Below are 17,658 nucleotides of genomic sequence, written 5' to 3' on the forward strand. Positions count from 1 at the left end.
AGAATAGTTGCGAGTCATCAGAAAGTTCATAGAGCATTTAAGCGTCATACACATATTGGAGATCATTTATAAAATAAAACACCCTTTTATGTTGGTAAAAATATATTATATATTATACATAAATCAGCATAGATTTTCTACGATAACGCACTATGTTTGAAACCTTTTAATAGTGTGCGTAATAACATATACTTATACAGAAATATTTATGCCTTGGATTGGTTTATAGTTACGAGGCGATTACGTTTAATAAAACGCATACATACATACACATACACATACACGCGCGTATGCGCGCGTACACTGACAACATGTTTTTGTAAAAACAGGAACTCAATTAAATAAATGTCATGACATATATATAAAATATGCAATTTGTGTAAAATTTAAAGCGAGTTATATAATCTTAAACTTTTACTTTCTAGTTAACAACGACTAACAAAAAAGAACGTTCCAGTCTTAATTTTGTTGAAGAAAAAAAATAATACGCTATGGGAGACTGAAATTACTTATTTTTCTGATACCCATACGAATTCCATTCTGAAAAATAAAATATGAAAATTCGATTAATCGAAGAAACGTTTTTAATAAAATATAATGAAAAATGGTTTATAAATATATATAATGATTAACATCGTCATTTATATACGTAAACGAAAGCATATGTTGTTTTCACGTTAACATATATAATAAAGCTGTTACCTTTTATTCTATCTTCGTATTGAAGAATCGTCGGATACCAATCGGCACTGGTGTAATCGATTTCAGGTAATTGGCCGCCATAATTTTTTGGTAAATGACTAGGTGCAATATGACTATGCAACGAAGACATTTTCGTGCCGTGGAAAAACATACGTTTCTTTAATTTTTCACGAACGAACGGCTTAAACATTTGCCAAACCATATTGAAAAGGAACGGCTGTTTTACGATATGAACCTAAGACATTAATAATGATGTATCATTGTTATTTCATTTTCCCAAGAGTTGACAAAGAGTAAAACAATGACGTTACGAAAACGACGTGTCGATTTGAATTATTCATGATTATATTCTAACCTCCTTCAATCGGAACGGTAATGCATCTTGAATGAAAGTTAGAAGTCTCATATTAAAAGATGGTGTCAAACCCATCACCTGTTTCATCGAGAGCCCATCGAAATCCATTATTACGATGGAACCACGTACCTGATGAAAGAACAAAGTTTTATTGTTTAATATTCTTTATCGAAGAACAAAAAATTAAAGAAAAAGAAGAAGAAAAAACAGGACAAAATATAAATGATTATGATCATACTTGGGTCTCAGGTTCGAACATGGCGGCCACATGGATGAGATAGAGCAATCGAAATAATTGATCGGCATTAATTTTCGAAGGGTCCCAAGTTTTGCCGACGTTAATTAACAACACTCTTCGCCTCTTTTCATCTCTAGTTTTAAGAACATTGACGACGTTGTGCTCGAGAAAAGATTTCTTTTCATCGGAAGGTATTAAATTGTCCAAAAGTGCAGCTTGCTTCTGTTTAAAATCGGCGATTCTTTTTATCAATTCGTAAGCACTTTCCGGATAATATTTGCATGGTCGAAGAAAGATCATAAGGAATTCATCGTCCGTTCTAAAATGTAAGGTTTTGTCCTCTGAAAATAAGAATTGATATTTTGTAAGAATCGAAAGAAACTACTACGTTGATTATTCTTCGATTACAGCGGATGTAAACTAACATCGCGTGATCGAAAATGTTTCCTTGGCCGTTTGCAAATTACCCCGATCAATTTGATTAGAGGAAATTTTCAAGAAAAACGTTCATTCGATATCAAATGAATTCAAGAAAAGAAACTATAACGAGAAAATATGATTGTATGAAATTGATAAGTTATATTTAATTATATGATAATAACACTTATATTTATCGCTTAAGAGTGTCGAACATATGGTACACTCTTATACACGCTTATTGCCAATAAATCGTGACATATAAAGAACGATCTCATCGAATAAATCGATCAATTTTTATCTGTTTTTTAAATGAAGATCGTTGATTGAAGATTAATCGTCTTATCAAAATGCGAGATAGTATCAAAATCTCTATATTCCGTATTACGAGATATTAATCAATAAAAAATGTTTGTTAAGGAGATGCACATGATCGTTACTAAAACATTTATTCTGATAAGTTACTTAAAATATATTTCTTTCTCGAAGAATCGAAAAATTTATTATAATAGAAAAAAGATCTTACGAACACGATCCGAGTTATATCGAAAGGAGAAGAAAATACGATGATAACGCTCTTATCTCGGACATATGTGATCCCCTCATTTCCGAACGTATCAAGTGTTGCCTATACGATATGTGGACCGTGTGAAAACATTTTTTTCTACAATTCGATTTCTTCTAAGATCATGGATTGAGTAAATATTTATATCCGAACGAATTGTATACAATATCGAATCTTTTAATAGACTCTACTTATTTTTAAAACAAAGATACCTTAAATCTTCATCATTTTTACAAGTATTAGAACATTAATACGTATGCGAATGTGAATTGATGAATGAAATGTGAAAAATTAAAAATAACAAATAAAAATATATTTCACCTTCGATATACTTCCTCAAAGTGTTGATACCATTTTTCACATTTTCCTCGGTTTCCCTGAGTTCTTTTACCGCGACGACTTTGGTCTCCGAATCGATTGGGTATTCTTCTAATTCAAAGGACATCCTTCGAGAGTCTTTCTTTCTCTTCGAAATAAAAACAATCGGCGAACCCTCTGTTATTTCTCTCTTTCTCTCTCTCTCTCTCTCTCTCTCTCTCTTTCTCCCTTTCTCTCGCAAGCCACAAAAATTCAGCGATATTGATATCCCTTAATAGATTGTAGAAGTAATGGGAGAGAACACACCTCGCACAAGAACGAGCACGATATATCTGGCTCGATATATCTCTACATGAGGAGGAGGAAGCCTCTTCTTGTGTCCACCATCACGATATAATCTTTGACCGTTCAAAGTCCGAACGACAAAGTTACGATTTGATGCGACAACATTATTACTCGCGATTATTGTAAATGTTTCTTATATTACCAATTCTTGCTAAAGACTGCAAACCCCGATGACTGGTTTTTCATTCCCCTTCTTCTTCTTCGATTGTAATACAATACATTTATGTCATTGTTCGTTTTTATACAATCGTTTCTGTACGAATGTCAACGATTACATATGCAAATATATATCCATATATATTTGACTAAACTTCATTTTTCTTTTTTATTACATGTATCTCTTTCCTTTTCTCTCTCTCTCTCTCTCTCTCTCTCTCTCTCTCTCTCTCTCTCTCTCTCTCTCTCTCTCTCTCTCTCTCTCTCTCTCTCTTATGTTTTTGTTTCTGCAAACAGCTTTCTTTTTGTAAGACATTGAAGAATATGAAAATAGAATAACTGGATGTCCTTCCTCGTGAAAAGAATAATCGAATAACGAATGCTTTTCATTAACCAATTCAATAAACTCCACCATCTATTGACGTACATAAATGATTTTTCAATGGAAGAACATACAAGATTTTTTACTTTAATTCGTACGATAATCGATGAAAGAAAATAATGAAAAAATCTGCTTAATATCGATCGATTCTTAAATGATTCTTAAACTTTGTTTGGTTTTCCTTACATTCGTATTTAAATATGAATACATATGTTATTTCATAAAATTAGATGATGAAATAAAATTGAAATAATTACAGACGCATTATTTAGATGATAATAAAATATCTATAATATGACCTTCAACTTATAACAAATTTTTTTTAATAAATCTGAAATAAGATTAATAATAGAATAAACTGTTTATATATGTATAATATTACATAGATATATTTATATATATATTATATATATAATATTACACATATATATGTATATATATAATATTATATATATATATATACACACACACACATGTATTTTATTTTGCATTTTTTTTTATTCCATGCAATGTGAATCAAATGAGTAATACGATAATAAAAAGAAATGAATCAACGGATACGAAGTACACGAGGTTATAACGATACATGAATGCTATTAAGTGATAACAGTTAATTGAACAAAGACTCAAGTCAATCTTTAATGTTTGAAGATAACTAATGATAAGTATTATTAGCTTCGTAAAAAAAGTAATACTGTTTCGGTTTTTATTCGTGGTATTTAAAACAATGGATTTATAATTATTCATTTCTCTTGTAGATAATAGAAAGGATTAGTGCGAATGAAAACATTATATCGAAGTAAACATAAAACTCATAAAAAATATTTGAATTACGCGCCTAGCCGAGCGGTATCGCGGTACGACGCCCCTTTTATTTAAATCCTCAATCGTATCGTGCTCATATTCTAATTTCATTTATTTTATCAAAGATATTTTTAACAAGAAAGCTCTGACGCGTTGCAACTAGTTATAAAAGTTTATATATAACAAGATCTGAACTCTTTCAACTCTTATCTTTTTCTACCAAAACATAAGGCATATACAAACTCACGTTAACTTTACCGATAACGTAGTTGATAAAGTTACCTGTAATACCGATAAGTCAGTACAGTTCGTACAATAACCAAAGGAGGGCAGTATGTCCGGCGCGAAATTCAACGACCGTCGTTGACGATAACCGATGTTTCTCGAAGATTACCGAAGTGCTTCGATACATTAAATGAAAGAGTATGCGTGTCCTCCTATCGCGTGCCATCGTCGTAGGCTCGTAGCCAATACAGACAACATCGGTAATGTAAGCGTCATTTTATCCTCATTCTTTGCGATCCATACCGGTTATATACGTTAAGATAAACGTTCTTATTCCCTCCATTATAGAAAATTACCTTCAATATCTACTTTTTTTTTTCCTCTTAAAACATTTGTGTCTATCTGGCTCTCTTAATGTGCGTTTAGCGTTATATCATTCATTTGAAGTAAGTACAACTTTCCGTCCTTTTCTGTGCGTAGCACATACATTTGGATGCTTCGAACGGGGTTAGGTGATAAAAAGGAAAAGAAGTAGGGGAAGAAGAGGAGGAGGAGGAGGAGGAGGAGAAGGAGAAGGAGAAGGAGAAGGAGAAGGAGAAGGAGAAGGAGAAGGAGAAGAAGGTGGTGGTGCAGTTGGGGAAGGAGGAGAAGGAAGAGGTAGTAGTGGAATAGGAGGAGAAGGAGGTGGAGGATAAACGTGTAATTTTGCGAATGTGCGCCTTTCTCTTCTTCGCGGTGCAAATAATCCGTGAAAAACAATGTCAGATCCCATAGCCACGGACATGATCGACGGCATCTGGCCATTTTTAAAGAGCGTAAGTTTATTTGTATCCACTTTCACTCGTTATTTTCTCTTTCTTTCTCTCTCTCTCTCCCTCTCTCTTTCTCTTTCTCTTTCTCTTTCTCTATCTCTCTCTCTCTCTCTCTTTCTCTCTCTCCCTCCCCTTCTCCCCTCTCTCTCTCTATCTCTCTCTTTCTCTCGCTTTCGCGCTTCTCGAAAGCGAAAGGCGATCACGCTGACATTTACTTTGTAAATTTTCTTATTATACTCCCCACCCTTTGACTCTTTGACATTTTTTTTTTTATCATCGTCATCGTCGCCGTCATTATCATTTCTATAATTTTTATCCTCCTTATCTTTATCTTTTTTTATCGACTATTACATTTATTATCACCATATTTTCCCACAATAATCTACGGATTGTCGTAATATTTTACGATCATTTGATTATGTACGTGCATTGATCTTTATTAATACGTCGTAATTCACTCGTCGATATAATTTATTATCGTTCTACTGTCGTTTCGTTGCCCCAATGATAGTACTTCAATTATATATAAAAAAAAAACCAGCTCTAGTATCACAATTGTTTTAGTTTGGAACTTTCTTTTTTTCTTACTTGAATGTCTTTTTTTCTTGTATCCTTTTTTGTTTTACTCTTACAATTTTTAATACTGATTCAGAATATAAGGAAATTCATGAAGTTATTATATAGCAGTAGTTTTATAATACTTTGACGTTTACATTTTTATGTTCGTTATAACTCTTTTTCTTATTTTCTTTTTAGTGATCTCAAATTTATCGAATGAAAATGTATTTCGTCAATACGTACGAAACAAAACATTTTCTTATTAACGGTCGTTTTTGTTACAGATCGATTGGAGAGATCCATGGCTAGCTTTGTTATTAACTTTTCATATTGCTGTTACAATGACAGCTCTTATGACACGAAATCATGCTAATTTTCAAATCATCTTGTTCCTTGTATTATGTGAGTAAATAGTATGATTTTCTATATATCTATATATGTATACCTGCGTCAACGTTATTACTATTGGTCGTATTTCTAGTACTTCTCGTTTACTTCACTGAAACCATCAACGAAGTAGCTGCAACAAATTGGATGTAAGCATTGAATTGATAACCGTGGTAAGATATTACATTATTTGTGGTTTACATTATACGTTCTTATAGGGTTTTCTCAAGGCAACAGTACTTTGATTCTAAAGGACTATTTATATCAATAGTTTTCTCTACACCCATTTTGATGAATTGCATGATCATGGTGGTAAGTAAAATCAATAATTTTACCTTCGTACTTTCCTATTATAAAAATATTTTCAATCAATGTCCAAAACATTCTTATCAACTTTAAATAATCAACTTTGTTATTTATTTTTCTAAATTGTTATGATGTTGTAGGCTAGTTGGCTATATCAATCCAGTCAATTGATGACAAGTCTGAAAAGAGCACAACTGAGACAGCAAGCAAAAAATCGGCAGTCCAATGGTGACCTGTCAAATGCAAATGATAATACAAATCGACAGAAACAAGAATAAAACCGATAACATCTAGTCAAGCAATGAATTATGATTATAAGTATATGCATTAAGCATCACTATAAGGCAAAAAATATAGAAATAAGTGATAGACTTACAAATAGATAGAAGTCTGCATTTTCATGTAATCCCTTAAATATGAAAAATACCCTGGAGGTGTAATTCTTTCTTAGCTATTGCCAATTAATTGGGAGTGTAATTTATATTGATACTGCCTAGTCAATATAATGATGACTTGTATTTTCAGACTTTCAGTATTGTGCAAGTATAATTCGAATACATTAAAAAGAAACATAATGTACAAGTAAAAAATAATCTAAATCAACTACACAAAAACAGAATTGAAGATCATGATAAAACTTAGGTAATATTAAAAGTCTGAATTTATAGATTGGTCCAAACTAATGACATTATATTAAAGTACATTCCTACAGCTTTCTCCTTTTTCTTACCAATTAATTTATCATAAAATATTGATAATAAGACAAAGTGTTCTTAATGCAAAATCATGTACTTATTATTGCAACAGATCGCTTTTAATGCAAGACTATGGTCTAGAAGTAAAGGCATAATTAGATGATTACAACTTATGTAATAAAGTATGTATGCATTATGTATATCTGTGTGTGAAAAATCATGTTAAAATGTACGTATGCTTTACGAATGCGTGAATAAATGCTTTTGAAATCAAAAGATCCAAACATTTATTTCGATATAAATCAAGTAGTGGAAAATAAAAATTTGATGATTGTTTTGGCTTTCTTGATTTGTATATTATGTATCCAAATTAAAACTTATTATTTTATTCACTTTAAATAATTAACAAAGTATATTAGTTTCAATGTAGTTATAAAGTGTTTATTTGTATGTTATATTATTGCTTAATCAATGAAAAGAAATCTTGTTAGTATAAATAGATACATGTATCTCGTAACAAGAGTTATGGCATTTTTAAGTTTTCTTATAATCGATACGACTTTTTTCGTCGTAATATGAACGCAAATAATAATAATAATATAAATGATATTTCACATAAATAAATGTATAAATATATTATATAAATAAATGTATTGAAACAATTACTAGATTATCCGTTTTTCTTCCTCTTTCTCTAATTATTAAGTAATTTAGATCATATTAACTATTATAAAGAAAGACAACATTTCTTCAACGAAACATACAATTTTATTTTGGAATCTTGTCCAACAAATAATCGACGCTTATATAACTTTTTTGTTTATACGCAGTTGCTAATGGAATGGTAACAATTGATTATAAAATAACAATAGAGTAATTGGTTTACCATATGATTTTGAATGATTATTATTTAATACAAATATGTAAACATTTTTAAAGAATATTACTTATTAATTATACATATGCGCTTTGATGTGTGTCTATATATGTGTATATGTGTACACACACACACACACACACACGTAATATTACTTTATCGATCTTGTTACTTATAGTGAACTGAAATACGTCATTAGCACTAGAACTACTGATGGTTAAGCTATTTTTAACGACTGGTCTTTAAAAAATACGTAATAATAAAATATTTTTATATTTATTAATTTATAATTTTCTTATAAAAGATATTTTGTTACGTAGTACATTTCTGGAATTATTAATTCATTTAGGACATAAATGAAGATTGGCATACTTTATCATTTACACATTAATAATAACAATAAATATAATAAGAAATAAAAAAAAATATGCTTTGGTAAAAGTATATAGGATATGTTTTGTAATCCTATCTTGAAGATACAGACTAGTAAAACTCGAATCACTTACTCTTATTTTTTATTATCTATTATCTGTTATAGTTAACAAAGATTTTATTAATTAATTTATTATAATGGTACATCTCTTTCCTCTTTATTCTTTTCTTTTAGGTCATTTTACTTACTACCTTCTATTCTCTTTTTTCTTTGCTCGATCTACTCGAGACCTTATTCTATCTTTTTTACTCCGTTTATTCTTTTTTTTTTCATGTCTTTTCTGTCACCTTCTTTAACATTCATGCATCATATTCGCAAATTCTGATCTTCCATTGTTCCTATTGCTGTATCCTTCATTTGTCCTATTTATTATTTATCTCGCATACCCTGGATTTCAATCTCCCAGTCTCCTACCTTTTTGTTATAAATAAACGTACCTTGGAAAGGTCATATCATATTTTAGCTCAATCGATTTTCATGGGTGCGCATGCGTGCATAGCACACCATTAACAATAGAACTTCCCATAAATATTAAAATAAATTTCCATTTTAAAGTTAGATTATTCTTATGAATATAAAGTGAATTATTACATAAAAAAGTTATAATTTTTATAACATTTTTTATAAATGCAGTTTTTCTTCAAAATGTATTTTCCTCATACATATTTTTTGTAAGTATTACGGATGATGGTAGCTTATTGTTATTATTATTATGTCCAGGCTCACATCATTCGCTTGAACACAGCTAGGTCCTTAATGTTCCCCGGGCATTAGCTTCTCGTAATTCCATCCTGGTTATACATTCTCACCGAAACTTCCTGCGGCAACGTAACATAATACTTCTCCTGCATATTTTACCAGGTATTGTTTCTTTATCATTGATAAAATTCAGATAAATCTAAAACGTTAAAATAGCTATTTTCTTGATTCTGATTTAAAATTATATTTATTTATCATTTATCATTTGATCTGTCTACGCCAAATGAAAAGCTAGCCATAGTATTCTTTGTTTTATAAATTTTTAGTAGCTTGCTTTTGTTTCCACGTATAATACTAATCATTATGGTTTTTTTTTTTTATAATGATTTAGATGTAAGTGATATGCTTTTAAAATTGTTAATTATTATAGTTCTTTGTGTTTCATTCTTTCCTGAATAAGGAGATCCATTTAGGATATATTTAGTTTGAATATTAGATGCTAGGCAAAATGTAATATCAAATTTATCAAATTTATTTAGCAAATATTGAATAAATCTGCATCTGGCTTTAGATGGAAAGAATTTTCAATTGTGATATTTCTCTTTTATAGTAATCCTGAATTCTCAACTTGAATAAATTTATCTCATATATCTGATATTAAAGCAAATTTATCACTTTGTAAATGTTGACTTCTATCATTTTTTTTATTAAAGGAAATAAATTGCAAGTTTTAATAAAATCATCTGTACTTGTAGTATTGGAAATGAAATATATCTTTATTTTCTATTTCATAAATATGAAAGTTCCAATTTTTTATTCTATATACTACCGGTGCGTACACATTTCAAATGAAAGCTTTCAATTTTATTTTTGTTAGAATTCATCTTTTATCCAAAACTCGAAAAGCTTCTAATTCCATTAAGATATTATATATTCACAAATATGGTCATCAATTAATAAAGAAAATGCACTATTTACTTTATCTTTCATATTTTTTTTGACGTATCCTGCGAGACCAGATATGTCTGAAAATATGAATTGGTAAACTTTCAGTAGTAAATGCTTCTTGTATTTTTTTGTTATGTAAACTAACTGGTTATGTCTGCAGCAATTTCATTTTGATGATTTTATAAAATATTTTCATTTTCATCTTCAGAACTTGAAAGCACTTGAGCATGTCTTCTTTTACGTAAACCCAAAATATTAAAAAATTTACTTTCTGAGGACTCCTGAAATCTTGAATATCTCTCCTGAATATCTTCTTCGTTTATAACCTCATTATCACTATTCTCACTATCAAGAAGTTCAATTTTATTTTCTTCTAATTCACTTTCACAATCATAGAATTCATCTTCAATATCAGAGTATTCCATTGGTATACTGTTTAATTTCTGCAAAAATTTTTAAGTTTTCAATCGTTTTGCCATTTTCAGGACTTATAAAACATTGTTGCATAAAATAAAAAAGTAGATCTCCTTCCAACGGCTGTAGTATACAGAGTGACCGTATACAATGCAACTCAATTACTCTGATGGCTATATTTGCATGTGTTGCTAGATATAATATGACGTAAGACGTAATAAAATTTCATACAAAACATACATAACAAAAACTTCAAGTTATTATTTAGATTAAAAATATTATCGAATGAATGCATTATTTTTGCGTCAGCTTCATGATCGATTCTGAATTTTTTTGATAATTGACATCGTCGTATTGAATAAAGCGCAGTAAAAATTTTCGAAACGCGTGAGAAGTCTTTGTCAAGTATCAATCATTTTGATTGATATAAATAATCATGATATCAATCATCGAAAATTATTTTGATTTCGATTTGAAATAAAAAAAAAAATAATAAAATTCATTATATTATTCTTTAGTTATTACTACAAAAGTTATTACATCATTGTAGAAAAAAAAAGTGATATAAAGTAGAAGTCTTAAAATAAAGTTATAAAATCAATAATTTTGACTAACGCAATAGTTCTAATAATAATATTTTCGTAATACGTGACAAAGAGAGAATTAGGTTTGTTTCAACTCTATGTGTACTTTTATTCGGTACAATTTCAATGATTCTCACAATTGTCTTATCACATTTTTTGTTCTTAGAGAATTTTTCATTTTTGATATAATTCATTCAAGAAAAGTTACGGAATATATCAATTTATTTGGAAGTTACAAATATAGAAACATACATTTATTCGTGATAGACACGGTTTAGATAAATAAATCTTGTGATTATTGTTGATTTAAAATCGATCGCGTTGAATACACACCGATTTAAATTTTTATATGGGACAACAAAAAACTTTCATGGCATCAATATGGACATGATTGGAACAAAAGGAATGAAACTTAGGCCAGGAGTAGATAATGAAAGCACGACTGGACATATTAATAAGGACGAATTTGTTTCCGTATATTTAGCAATAAATAAACAGTCATCTTTATTTATCGAAAGACATAGGTATATAATAATTTAAACAATTATTCTAGATTTATTTTTTAGTTTTTCTCGGATAAGGCCTTCAAATATAGGTCTTTCTTTCTCTCCTGCTATCTCTCTCTTTCTTTTCTATTTTCTCAGGTATATATATATATATCTATTCTACGAATAGAATAAGGAAAAACCTGCATACGCATCGCAGGAGTAATCCTAACGTGGACTTCATTTTATTCTTCGAAATTCGAAAATTAAGAACGGTCGTGCTTAATAATGAATTCTCGGTAAGATCGTATCACTTTAGAACGAAGATTTCAAAATTGAGTGACTATGGATCTTTAGATGGAGTAATCTCCATGTGGTGAGACCTAAGTTTATCCTTGCAATATATAGTAATCTAATTCGATGCAAATACTATCGGGCGAATGGTTGCATATTTCAATACATTTTCAAAATCTTTTTAACTAATTCTAATTAAACATTATAGTACTTATATTTTACATTCTTAATCATATTTCGATAGATATATAGATTAGTAGAATTTTTAAATAATTTCTTGAAAAAAGCATTGATAAATACTAATTTCTTTATTCCATTTTATTCTGATTTATTTTCATTTTTTCAGATTAAATACTATATTTTCTATTGTACTTATGTTGTAATTATATTCGTGATTATATATTTTCGAATTCTATGTAATAAGAATTTTCTGTTTACCGTTACTGCTATTATCTTTTATATATTATATTTTAGTTATTCCATCGCAAATAATATCGTCCTAATGATTGTTTAATACTTTTTAATTATTTGTATAAATTTAAATAAATTAAGATAGTAAAATTTATATTTATATGTATATTTAAATTATACAGTAAAATTATCAAGGACTTTTCAATTTAGTTTATCATCAGAGAAGTATAATATTTTCTTACCGTTATCGAATGTACTATTTTTATTACATACAAACATTTTTTTTACATATCTTGTATTGATTGTTTGTTTATATTGTAGGGAGTTTACACGCCGATGCTGTGATATGGACAGTATTTCTCTATTGTACTTGTAGTTTATATTTTGTCCGATTGGTAAGTCGTATTTTATCGCTGAACAAAAGGTAACGTTACGAACAAAAGGTAACGAAGAGTCCTGTACTCTCTCTTTACTATTTTGAAATCGTTTGCGCTTGCATGATATAAGAAAAAGTTTTTTCTCTATAAGTATAATAAAAATAAATTACTTATAAAAATGATGATCAACGTCAACAAACAAAATTTCCAAAAACTGTATCCGACAATAAAGACTTCTTTAGAAAACGCACAGGTTATTGCTATCGATGCAGAATTTAGTGGATTAGAAAGTGATGATTCTTCAAAGTCAAGGTTGGTTGGTTTATTTATAAAATTATTCAATTAATTAAAGAATTAAGAAATAATCGACATACATTAATTATATATTAGTAATAAAACTGGGAATGTTTATTAACTATTCTCATAATTTTCTTTTTTCACTTTATTTTATAATTCATTTGTTATTGACAGTGTCATCATTGTTATTATTTGTTGCAGTCTTTTTGATACTATAGAAGAAAGATACCAAAAGTTAAGAAAAAATTGTGAAAAATTTATAATTGTTCAATTTGGTATTACTTGCATCGAACAAGTACCTTGTCAGAATGAATATAATACTAAAATATTCAAATTTTTCCTTTTTCCTGCATCTATACCAATAAAAAACAGACAATTCTTATGGCAAGTTGCAGCAATAGAGTTTTTATCTTTAAGTGGCTTCAATTTTAACAAGGTTATTTTTAATATATAATCTTCTCTTATATATAATCTTTTATATGTTAATTATATGAATGTTATATGCGAATATCGTTTAACTATATGTATAAAATATATAAAGTAGTGAATAATAGAAATTTTTTTTGTCAGGTGGCTTATGATGGTATCTCGTACCTTAATGAAGTTGAAGAATTTACATTTAAACGATATTTAGAAGATAATAATATGATCAGAAATATTAATAATATGTCATACAAAGAGGGAGATGAAATTAAAAGGGCCATTGATAATGTAGCTAACTGGTTAGAATTTTCTGGTGATCCAGATGAGGATCCAGAATATATTGTCTTGAAAATTTCTGTAAGTTCTGTTAATTTGCAATACCTTCTGCAGAAAATATTACGAAGTCGTTTTTCAAGAATCTGGACCACATATAATAACGAAGAGGTATGTCTTTATAATTTTTATAATAACGATAGTAGTAGAAAGTGTAATTTATTAATTTTCATAAATAAATATATATTTGTAAAGTTATTTTTTCTTTTTTTCCATTGTAGATAACAGTAATTAAGGTATCATTAGAGATACGAAGAATGTTAGAAAGAGAAGAAGGAGACATATTAAACAAGGCCTTGTTAGATTCATATATAGGATTTTCAAAAGTATTTAAGCTCTTGGTCGAGTTAAAGAAACCTATTGTTGGACATAATATTTTACTTGATCTGATATATATGTTCAAATTATTTTATAAACCTTTACCAAGTAAATGAATTTATTTTTATTTTAAGAACTTAAAGTTCATGTTTTACAAAATAACATTATATGAATGTTTTATATTCTAGAGAGATATAATGAATTTAAGGTTGAAGTACATCGTTTATTTCCCATTATTTATGATACCAAATATTTAAGTTACCAACTGAGAGATGAAATTTCATTGTTTCCACCAGGTAATTATTTTTATTATTTGCTACAAGATTGTCCTTTCTTTTGACTTTAATACTACTACTACTATTACTACTACTACTACTGCTGCTATTACTATTACTACTATTACTAATAATAATAATAATAATAGTATTTAATTTTTAATAAAAATATTTTTTTTTAGGTTCCCCATATACGCTTGATGCTCTTTATAAATTCTTTTCTGAAGAAAGGAGGAGATTTATATTAAATTCACCTATTATAGAAACTAATTATAAACTAGGAGGTGATTTATAAAATTATAAAATTGTTTATATCAATGTTCCTCTTGATTAATTTATTTTAACATAGATTTGTTATTTTGTATAATCATTTATTTCAGATGTAGTCCCTCATGATTCCGGTTGGGACTCATACTTTACTGGATATATATTTATTAAAATGGCACATGTAATTGCTGTCAAAAAATATGGAAAGTAAGTATATTGTATTAGAAGAAACTTATCTTTGCGACTTTTAATTAACGATTTTTTGCTATAATTCTTAGGGGTTTAGAATATAGATCTGTAACCAACACAGAAGTATTGAATAGTTTACAAGAGTACTTAAATTGTATAAACTTATCACGTGCTTCCACTTTTTATTTGGTAAGAACATATTTTTTGAACTGAAATTTAAAAATTTTATATTTTTCTGTTTAAATTATATTTAATAATATAACTGTCTAATGAGAAAACAAATGTTATGAATTTTTTAGAAACTTGATGGTAAAGATCCAAAATCAGAAAGACCACAGTGGCTGTTTGTAAGAACATCGGTGAATTATGATATAGATCAGGTACATTAAATTTTATTGAGTTAATTTAGGATATTATGGAGCAATAGAATCCTTCAAAATCTTTTTATTGTAAATATTTAGATTATCCAGAAATTATCCGCTTTTGGAACTGTTGATGTAAAATCTTTCATAGAAGGTTGTGCTTTGGTAGCTGTTGCAAATCATGGGAGGTTAGTAAATTTAACGAAAGTTTTATTACATAAAATTAAATTAATCGCATATTTTATAATTGTTCAATATCATTTTTTCCAAATTTTGTTTATAGTGCACGTAATATTTTAAATCATTTTTATAACCACAAAGATATATACATTGTTCCTTACAATCCCATAAAACATTCTTTATCGGTGAAATATCTTCTTATGTAAGTACATATATTATATTGGTCGTTAATTATAAAAAGAAAGATTTAATATTATTATTTATAAAAATATTTGATGCAGTGTTAGCGCGATTCTATCTGGTGGAGTGGTGGCTTGGGTATTTCATCGTTCTATATTAAAATCTGTATAATGTAAATCTCTATATGATCTTCCATTTGATCAGAAACTCTTATTATTGAATGTTTAATAAACCATCGATGTTTCAATTTTGGATTCGAATGTCAATAGGCATTAGAATATATATGTCGTATTAAACAATATATGTCATGATGATGTTCAAGAAAATTGATTCAAATATGATATTATATATATATATATATGTATGTATGATAATCATATAATCGGTGTAATTAAACTCATCGGTGAGTAATAAAACATATATATCAAATTTCAGAGATCTTTTTTGCGTGGTTGGTATATGTGTGTGTGTTTATATATATATACATAAAATATATAAATTTTTTATAATTTATTAATTTATTATTAATTACTGTTAAACGGTAATGAAGATCTATACTGGATTTCGCATTTCTTCATATCATATATCAACGAAGCTTGTTAAAAATTAGTAGCGAAAACTCACAGTTAGATGGCACCATATCAATAAAACCCGTGTCATAAAAAGTGAATACACCCACACATGTATTTCTAACATTTCATATCTTGATTATTTCGAAAAATGCTTACAATCAAAATTATTGTGATCAATAAAATTTTATCAAATATTTGTTAATGATACTTTTCAAATTTTAGATACGAATTTTTTTCATTGATTCCATACATAAAAAATTCAGGTTGATAGGCATTAGAAAGAATTAATCGATAGGTTTAACGTTAAGAAAATTCATAGAAGAGCTTAAAAATTCACTTTCTTTTTTTTTTTTTTTAATATAATAGATAAAAATGTCTTCCCTTACATGTATTATGTATTACCTGCGAATTCATTTTATTCTGTCTTGCGCATCGATGAGAAACATAATTAGGTATTAAATACGCAATTGATATTTTAGTATGGAGCTGTTTCGAAGCAAGGTGGCAGACCTATTTTGGATCCTCTCCAAGGGCAGTCGCGTCTACTCGTCGTTGCATTTACAAATTGTTACTTTGTTGCACGTGATTTCTTCTTCGTACGTCTTAACTACGGTGACCTGGAATTTTGAGAAACTTATGATTTTCCGAGCCCGTTTACGAGGAAACGATTATCGTTTGATCGGTAATAAATATAGAAGAAAGTTAAAGGAAGCAGCTGTAAAAGTGACACCAGGAGAAAAAAGAAAAGTAATGTCTGTCACATATATACGGATATTTAAAATAATGTTTTTTTTTTTCTTTTTAATATTATCGGAATGAAAAATGACGATTATATTTCTTGTCGCTGAAACATCGTAAGTTTGTTTCTATAAATATTTTTAGCAGAGGTAAGCGACCTAACATCGACGCAGATTATTATTGGTCAATTGGATAACAATAGAGCTCATACCAATCGTCGATATTTTTTAACATATTCGATCGAATTCCTTCGTTTTAACGGAGATATTCTGCGATTCATGGAAATAGCTAGGAATGGAAAAATGTTTACAAGGTAAATCAATTTTATCTACACATCTAATCGTTATGATAGTTGGATGTACCTAATCATAACATCTTTGGATCAGGATTTATTATTTCAGTCAGTATCTTCAATGATCAAGAACCATCTTCTATTTTTGTTATAATAAATTCGTGAATGTTAAAATCATGAATTGTCATATTTAGTCCTCTTTTCTGTTTTTATAATTGCATACATTTATTTTATATCTTTTAATAATTGGACGAAAAAATGAGAATGAAAGAAAAAGATTATTACAATGAAATAGTTTGAAAATGAGTTTAAGAACATCACAGTTTCGAAATTATCCAACTATAATTTATCTCTTTGTGACACATTAAGTATCTATTTTCGCGAGTACAATGCATTTTCTTTTATATATATTTCGGCATTATACATTACTCGCATCAACGACGAG

The 17,658-nt window shown here is 28.5% G+C and overlaps 3 protein-coding genes across 10 annotated transcripts; 2 read left to right on the plus strand and 1 right to left on the minus strand.

Annotated features, from left to right (window-relative positions):
- Positions 1 to 84: 84 nt before the first annotated feature.
- LOC127062867 (retinaldehyde-binding protein 1) lies at positions 85 to 2,992 on the minus strand. 2 transcript variants are annotated; one of them, XM_050991807.1, is made up of 5 exons: positions 2,599 to 2,992; positions 1,296 to 1,636; positions 1,058 to 1,186; positions 703 to 937; positions 85 to 540 (listed from the first exon to the last, which is right to left on the minus strand). In XM_050991807.1, the coding sequence occupies exons 1-5, from the start codon at positions 2,720 to 2,722 to the stop codon at positions 506 to 508; spliced, it is 864 nt and encodes a 287-aa protein (XP_050847764.1). In that variant the 5' UTR covers positions 2,723 to 2,992; the 3' UTR covers positions 85 to 505. The 2 variants fall into 2 exon arrangements, with proteins under 2 accessions (XP_050847764.1, XP_050847765.1); XM_050991808.1 differs by lacking the exon at positions 2,599 to 2,992 and adding an exon at positions 1,721 to 2,176.
- A 1,671-nt stretch (positions 2,993 to 4,663) lies between these two features.
- Positions 4,664 to 7,541, plus strand: LOC127062879 (transmembrane protein 18). The gene is made up of 6 exons (XM_050991829.1): positions 4,664 to 4,772; positions 4,988 to 5,322; positions 6,162 to 6,279; positions 6,359 to 6,413; positions 6,483 to 6,576; positions 6,711 to 7,541. The coding sequence occupies exons 2-6, from the start codon at positions 5,266 to 5,268 to the stop codon at positions 6,846 to 6,848; spliced, it is 462 nt and encodes a 153-aa protein (XP_050847786.1). The 5' UTR covers positions 4,664 to 4,772; positions 4,988 to 5,265; the 3' UTR covers positions 6,849 to 7,541.
- Positions 7,542 to 9,320: 1,779 nt separating this feature from the next.
- Positions 9,321 to 17,385, plus strand: LOC127062878 (pre-piRNA 3'-exonuclease trimmer-like). Of its 7 annotated transcripts, XM_050991825.1 has the most exons (14): positions 9,321 to 9,436; positions 11,624 to 11,744; positions 11,865 to 13,099; positions 13,286 to 13,520; positions 13,655 to 13,951; positions 14,062 to 14,266; positions 14,347 to 14,454; positions 14,616 to 14,717; positions 14,814 to 14,907; positions 14,979 to 15,078; positions 15,189 to 15,269; positions 15,351 to 15,439; positions 16,663 to 16,930; positions 17,066 to 17,385. In XM_050991825.1, the coding sequence occupies exons 3-14, from the start codon at positions 12,966 to 12,968 to the stop codon at positions 17,072 to 17,074; spliced, it is 1,722 nt and encodes a 573-aa protein (XP_050847782.1). In that variant the 5' UTR covers positions 9,321 to 9,436; positions 11,624 to 11,744; positions 11,865 to 12,965; the 3' UTR covers positions 17,075 to 17,385. The 7 variants fall into 7 exon arrangements, 6 of the variants coding, with proteins under 6 accessions (XP_050847782.1, XP_050847783.1, XP_050847780.1 ...); XM_050991826.1 differs by lacking the exon at positions 11,624 to 11,744 and having other exon boundaries at positions 12,732 to 13,099; XR_007781212.1 differs by lacking the exon at positions 9,321 to 9,436 and having other exon boundaries at positions 10,940 to 13,099; positions 17,066 to 17,234; positions 17,308 to 17,385.
- Positions 17,386 to 17,658: the final 273 nt, after the last annotated feature.

This window comes from Vespula vulgaris, chromosome 3, assembly GCF_905475345.1.
Source record: "Vespula vulgaris chromosome 3, iyVesVulg1.1, whole genome shotgun sequence".
NCBI classification, from domain to species: Eukaryota; Metazoa; Arthropoda; class Insecta; order Hymenoptera; family Vespidae; genus Vespula; species Vespula vulgaris.

What these genes read in the sequence shown, in the direction of transcription:
- LOC127062867 (XM_050991807.1), bottom strand. Translation starts at nt 2,722, where the DNA reads ATGTCCTTTGAATTAGAAGAATACCCAATCGATTCGGAGACCAAAGTC. An exon ending in TACCGTTCCGATTGAAGGAG is followed by an intron (nt 938 to 1,057) that starts GTTAGAATATAA and finishes TTAATGTCTTAG; the next exon opens with GTTCATATCGTAAAACAGCC. An exon ending in ATACGAAGATAGAATAAAAG is followed by an intron (nt 541 to 702) that starts GTAACAGCTTTA and finishes TTTATTTTTCAG; the next exon opens with AATGGAATTCGTATGGGTAT.
- LOC127062879 (XM_050991829.1), top strand. Translation starts at nt 5,266, where the DNA reads ATGTCAGATCCCATAGCCACGGACATGATCGACGGCATCTGGCCATTT. An exon ending in CATCTTGTTCCTTGTATTAT is followed by an intron (nt 6,280 to 6,358) that starts GTGAGTAAATAG and finishes TCGTATTTCTAG; the next exon opens with TACTTCTCGTTTACTTCACT. An exon ending in TGAATTGCATGATCATGGTG is followed by an intron (nt 6,577 to 6,710) that starts GTAAGTAAAATC and finishes ATGATGTTGTAG; the next exon opens with GCTAGTTGGCTATATCAATC.
- LOC127062878 (XM_050991825.1), top strand. Translation starts at nt 12,966, where the DNA reads ATGATGATCAACGTCAACAAACAAAATTTCCAAAAACTGTATCCGACA. An exon ending in CCACATATAATAACGAAGAG is followed by an intron (nt 13,952 to 14,061) that starts GTATGTCTTTAT and finishes TTTCCATTGTAG; the next exon opens with ATAACAGTAATTAAGGTATC. An exon ending in TGAATTATGATATAGATCAG is followed by an intron (nt 15,270 to 15,350) that starts GTACATTAAATT and finishes GTAAATATTTAG; the next exon opens with ATTATCCAGAAATTATCCGC.